This window comes from Physeter macrocephalus, chromosome 11, assembly GCF_002837175.3.
Source record: "Physeter macrocephalus isolate SW-GA chromosome 11, ASM283717v5, whole genome shotgun sequence".
NCBI lineage: Eukaryota > Metazoa > Chordata > Mammalia > Artiodactyla > Physeteridae > Physeter > Physeter macrocephalus.
This window is the reverse complement of record NC_041224.1, coordinates 105,995,339-106,001,364: the sequence shown is the minus strand read 5'-3', so window position 1 is coordinate 106,001,364 and position 6,026 is coordinate 105,995,339. Positions and strand designations below refer to the sequence as shown.

The following is a 6,026-nucleotide window of genomic DNA, read 5'->3' as shown; positions in this document are numbered from 1 at the left end:
AACTGTCCCCACCCACTAATAGTCACACAATCTTGTCATAGGGCGACTATTACCACTCCCAAGGTGTCACAAACAGAAAGGAGCTGCTGCTGGCGCCACTGCAATGTCAGGGCAACGCAGCCAGGCTGCGCTCTTTCCTCACTGGTGCCTGGGCTTGGCTAAGCCCGGAGAAGCAGCATTCTTTAGGGAAAGAAGCCTTCTCAAGTGGGAACAAAAATGAGTGTGAGGCGCACACCCATCCTGGGCACTATGTGAATTTGGGGTGAGTTCTCTTAGTACTGCAGCTCTGGTCAACTTCTAGTTTTTCTAGCCGCTAGTAAGCTGTCGGGCTGGTGCTACAGGGTGCCCCCGTTTTCCTGGGCTTTTCTCAAGCCCACCTCAGCCTGCCATCCTTGCACACTTGCAAAGATCATAAACGGTGGGGTTTGAGCAAAACCAGAACTTCAGCAACCGCCCCGCAGCTGGGATCAAAGGTCGGCTGGGCTGCCGAGAGGCTGAGCCTGCGCAGTCCCGCTCCCACCTTGGAGAGAAAGGGTGGCGGCAACGCGGGCTCCTTACACCGCCGTGCTCGCAAGAGGCGGGAAACCTTAGGTCGGGTCGCCGTGTCCCTCCCTCTTCCTGCCCAGTGCACCCGTCTGCCCAGCCAGCCCGTCCTCCTCAGGCGCGTAGGCCCCGGGGGAGGGGGATGAGAAGTGCCCTGGACTTCTGACTCATCATCTCCAACCCCTTTCTCGCGCGCGCTCCAAGTCTCAGGACTTTGCACCTGGGCCCTGTGGGAGGGGGCACCGCGACAGCATCTGGGAAACCCTAGCTCTGCCGACGGCCAGCCCTCAGCCCCTGCCCGTCTCCGAAGCTGCCGGATGTACGAATATACATCCACAATCAGCTCTCCGTTACCGAGGTGGGGGTGGTGGCGCCCCCGCGCAGAATAGCCCGTCCGGCTCCTCCCTGCACGCTGGGCCAGTGGTCGCGTCCGAAGAAACTCTCAGCTAAGCCCCGACTTCCAGGGCTTCGCGTCACTTAGCAGCTGCACAGCGCCCCTACTGCGGAGGGAAGGTTCTTTATTTCCCAGCGGGCCACAGGGTAGCTGGGCATCCTGGGATTTGTAGTCTCCGCTAGAGTAGAAAAGAACTGGATCGAAGCGAGAGAACGATAGCACCCGTTGTGAATTGATTTCAGAGAGTGGGCGTGTACGGGTTTTTAGTGGATGGGATTGTGAAAGGTGGAAATCTTGGAAATAGTGAGATGAAGCACATGTGGAGCAGGATGGGGAGGCAGTGGGGAAGGAGGGTGAGGATAGAAGGGAGAAAATGAGTCTAGCTGAAAGTTGATTTAAGGATATCCTGCAGGCGGGCAGATTTTCAGGGCGGTGAGGTGGTTTAAAACTCGGTCTAGGTATTGCTTTCCGCAGCAGGGGAGGAAAAAGAAAGGGGCCTAGTCTGAGTGAAGATTGAAGGCACTCCACCAGACTTCAAGTAGGTCTCAGGGGACTCCATCTAGTTTGAGTTCGGTGGGATGGGGTGCAGGAGGGTCTGGAGAATGCTCCCGCCGGGTAGGAAAGCAACACCTGTCTGCTTCCCCTTGCCAGCTCACTCATTTGTTCTGTTTGCTCTGCTAGCCACCGTGGGACCAGTCTCCAAATCAGGAACTTCCTCTAATTCTGAGAGACCCTGAAAACCAGACAGGTGTGAGGCAAGCAAACTGTAAGGGTGAGAAATGAGGAATTCCAGACAGATGCAGCTTCCTCCTCTCCCATTTTTTTTCTCGTGTTCCCATAGCCCTTCCAATATTTATGCAGATTTCTAATGCTCTCCCACATTTTTGGCCCCATTTAGATACCCGATTCACTCTTACCCACCACTAGGGGAGAAATGTCCAAAGCCAGAAAACCAATCAGTTTCAGTTTAGGACCCCTTCCTTTCCCTGCTGCCCCACTGTTTTCCCTTAAGTACCATCGACCAGGATAGCCAGTGAAAAAATGAACTGCTAGCTAGCTGATTCCTCCCTGCCCTCAGTACCTCCTGCAGCTCCTGGTAGTGCAGACTCTGGCTCCAGCAGCATCCTGGCTTCCTCTGGCTCAGCAGGAACAGAGAGTATGCTGAGACCAGCACTCCCCCTAGGGTGAAGGCCTCAGCACTGAGCTCCAGCACCAGCAAGCCGGCTAGCTGTAGGTAGATAGGGCTGAGGGTGTGCTGCAGGGGACCCTGCGCCTATTTGCCCCTGCCCTTTCCCCTCCTCTGGCCTCCTCATCCTCCCACATTCTCCTTTATTCACTTGTACCTGGGAGGGGACAGTTGGGGCAGACATCAAGGCTGTCTTCACCACTTCGACCACCAACACGATGAAGCCCAAGATCAGATTGAAGGTGTTGAATAGCATCATGGCGTGCACCTGCCAGTGAGTTAGTTCAGCCCTGCCCAGCCTAGGGGACTCACTGCAACCCCAAGCCCCACCTGTAGCCTAGCTGAAAACAAAACTCAGCTCCTATTCTTCCACCTCCAAATGGGACCATCAGCCCTCTAACTTTCTTGTTTCCCTCCTCAGTCTTTTAGACCAGTCACGGGCAGATAACTAACACAATTAGTCAACAGTTAGAAATCCACTTCCTGGGCTGAGGTGTGTGTGTGTTTTAGGGGGTGGGAGAATAGTACTGCATTCTCTTCCCCTCTCACCTTCCAAAGACGGGGTGCTCTGCGCAGCTCAAGGGTTACAATCCCAGTGAGGAGACCCTGAATGATGAGAAAGGCAAGTAGTGAGCGCTGAGCCATTAGGGAGGGGCCCCCAGGACCTTCCTTCCACCCTCCCGTATGGTAGTTCTTACCAGTACGCCAGGCCCAAGTGGCAGTGCTGTGGCCACGTGACAAGCAGAGTTCAGGCAGGCAACTGAGATAGCAAAGGGCACCACAGCCACTGCCAGCCATAGCTGGCTCACCTGGATGCAGGGTAGTTGAAGGAGAACTGTTAGGGATTCCCTTCCTTCCTCCCAAGTGGTGGAGAGTAGTCAACCAAGAGCCATAAAAGAAGGGGATATCATTTAATTTTTTCTGCCTCATGTTATAGTTCAGTTACTTAACTATGTGTTTTCCCCACATGATGGAAGCTACTTGGAGATTAAGGGTTTTGCATTGTTTATTCTATGTTTCCTCCACCCTCCTCCCACTCAGAGCCTAGCACAGTTTCAGGCAGATGATAGGTGCTCACTAAACATGGGTGGAATTGAATTGGGGTACAAGTTGGGGTGGGGCAGCCTGGCCTCACCGCCAGCACCAAGAGGTGCCCACTCTGCCTGTGCCTGGCCCAGTGCTGTAGCTTTTCCAGACGAAGGCTGGGTCTGTCTTGCTCTCGTTGACCAGCTCTCTCCTCCATGGCTCCCTTGACCACTAGAGCTCAGTGCTTCTTAGCCTGGGAAAAATTCATTATGGCACCCATCAGGAGACAGGACATACAGCAACATCTCTTTCGGCTGCCCCTCTGCCTGCTTCCAATATCCAGGGAGTTGAGGCTCAGGGCCTCACACTTACCTAGTCTGAAGCAGCTGCTCCAAAGGGATGGGTCCCAGCTGGCCCTGGAGCTCCTGGTAGGGCCTGGTAGCTCAGAGCAGAAGACAAACTTGTCCTGGCAGAGACAGGCTATCAGGGCTGGGGTGTGGTGGGGCAAAGGTCCCTATGAGGGCCTCAGGATCCAGGAAGTGGTGCTGGGTAGACACCAGCCTCAGTTCACTCCACAAGACACCCAGCCCTAACTCATTCTGTTCTTGTTTCCTACTGACCCCATCTCTGCCCATCCTGGGTTCCTCTTCTGATCACTCACCTTATACATGGACACTACCACCCTGGGCCCCAATTTCCCCCCCATTTCCATCTAATCTTTCTCCTTTTTTTAGGGGGTTTCCTCCTCAAATTACTTGCTGTTCCCTAGGGAAATCCCACATTACTCTCTGAATTAGTCCCATCATTACTGCTTGAAGATTTGTCCCAAGACCAGCCAAGACCTGGTGTCCTGTCTCTCACTTTCTGGACAGTTTCTCCTCTCTCATTCCTTTCTTGAAGGATTTACTCTGGATCGGACACTGACTAAGTGGATGGAGAGCTCTATTTATAGTAGGGATTGCTTTTGACTCAGTGATAACCTGCAGCTAGACATGTACAGAAGATGGTCCTTAAATGGTCCGTCTCGGGAAGGACACTATTGCAACATTTAATATTTTTGAGGGACAGAAGTTGCCTTGCAGCCGGGCAAGCTCTGCCACTCTCCGAGCTGTGTGGCCTTGGATACATTAGTCTACCAGTATGAACCTCAGTTTGTTGAAACTGAGTGATTGAAAGGGGGATAATAATATGACTGTGAAGGGTTGTTGGCTCAGGGTAGGTGCATAATAACCATTAATGGTGCTCATGAGGTCATACTGATGTACCTCATATACTACAGGGCTTATTCAGAAGCTAAGCTGGGGTCATTTATTCATACAATAAGAAGCAGAATCACATGGGCCCAAATATATATTCTGTACATCAAAAATAGGAAAAGTCCATCTTGGTGCAGAGCCTGAGGTCTGGGGGCAATCAGACCTATGTTCAAAGCCCAGATCTACCTGGGTGACCTTGGGCAAGGTATTTAATCTCGCTGTTTCCTTATCAATAAAGGGAATACCAATCTCAAGAGATTGCCTTAAGTATTAAAAGAGAAAATGCATATGAACCAACTCAGTCCAGCACCTGGCACATACATGCTCAATAAATGTGGCTATTATTATTATTGATGACAGAAGACGACTGAGCCAGAGGACCCCCAGGAGTTAGTACCAGGAGGCAGGGTCCTGGGAGGCAAGTGGCCTTTGTAAGCCACTTCTGCCCTGCTCAGTGCTGGGCCAACACTCACTGGAACACTGTGCCCACTCTTCTTTCCTGGGGAGTGGAAATCACATTTAAAGGGATCCTGAGAACTGTTGTGTGTCTACCCCCTCCTCGATCCTTATGTACATTAATTTTATTTTGTGGCAATGGCCTGATAGAATGTGAGATGTTGGGCTGAGTATCCCTGAGCTGGTAGGCCAGTGGAAAGCGACTCTTTTAGCCTCATTTCCCTTACCTGTAAATGCAGACCAATTATATTTCACAGTGTTATTGGAAAGATTATATACTATTAAATATGTGAACAGGCATTCAGTAAATATTGATTAAATCTAAGTATCCTACTTAGAAATTTGTAGTCCCTGTCTGGATTACAATCTCCTCCAGGGAGGGTACTACATTCCCCTCATGTGTTCATTCCCCACGGCGCTGAACATAGGTGCCTGGTACTTAGTAAACACTCAGTAAATATTTGTTGTATTGAAGAGCCATTAAAGTGACTTAAGGAATGGAAAAATAGAATTCGAGAGGAAGGAGCAGGAATTGTTTATCAAGAAGAGAAAGGACCGGAGAGTAACTTTAATAATGTTTCTTATACGGCAGACATTAACTATCTCTATAATCGCCCCTCCTCCTCCCCCAAAAGAGAGACAGAAATTGTAAGGGAGAGGCTTTGAGATAAAACCCCAGGAAGAACTTCCCGAGTCTGTGCATGTTGGGGCAGAAAGAGCGGCAGAGCCAGCTCCTTCCCTGGTATGTCCGGGTTTAGGGTGGGAGGGGCAGTCCGCTTGGAGGCTGGGGGAAGGACGAGATGACCTTTCAAAATCTCTTCCAGTCTCCTGTTGGAATCATCCGTGCGCCCCACCCCCGCTCCCTCCCTCCTTCCCTCCGACAGCGCCCCCAGTCTCCAAACTGCCCGCACCCCGCCCCTGGCGGCCGCCTCTCGCGGCTCCCGGGTCCCCAGCTCCCTGTCCCCGGAGCCAGAGCCCCGCTCCCGCTCTCGCTCCCGCGCGGCTCCCAGCCCCGCCGCGCCGCCCCCCGCATGCTAATGGCCGGGCCGCCTCCCGCCGCACACAATGCGGGCCAGGGCCGGGGGCGGGGGACCGGGGAGGGGGCGGGGGCCGGGCCGGGGGCGGGGGGGCCGGGGCCCGGCGCATCTCCCCCGGCCCCACGTAA

At 52.9% G+C, this 6,026-nt stretch overlaps 1 protein-coding gene across 1 annotated transcript; it reads right to left on the bottom strand.

The window, feature by feature from the left end:
• Positions 1 to 1,188: 1,188 nt before the first annotated feature.
• TMEM253 (transmembrane protein 253) lies at positions 1,189 to 3,366 on the bottom strand. Its single transcript, XM_007104792.3, has 6 exons — positions 3,259 to 3,366; positions 2,822 to 2,932; positions 2,673 to 2,729; positions 2,281 to 2,391; positions 2,019 to 2,165; positions 1,189 to 1,670 (listed from the first exon to the last, which is right to left on the bottom strand). Exons 1-6 carry the CDS (start codon positions 3,364 to 3,366, stop codon positions 1,590 to 1,592), a joined length of 615 nt encoding a protein of 204 aa, XP_007104854.1. The 3' UTR covers positions 1,189 to 1,589.
• Between the last annotated feature and the right edge of the window lie 2,660 nt (positions 3,367 to 6,026).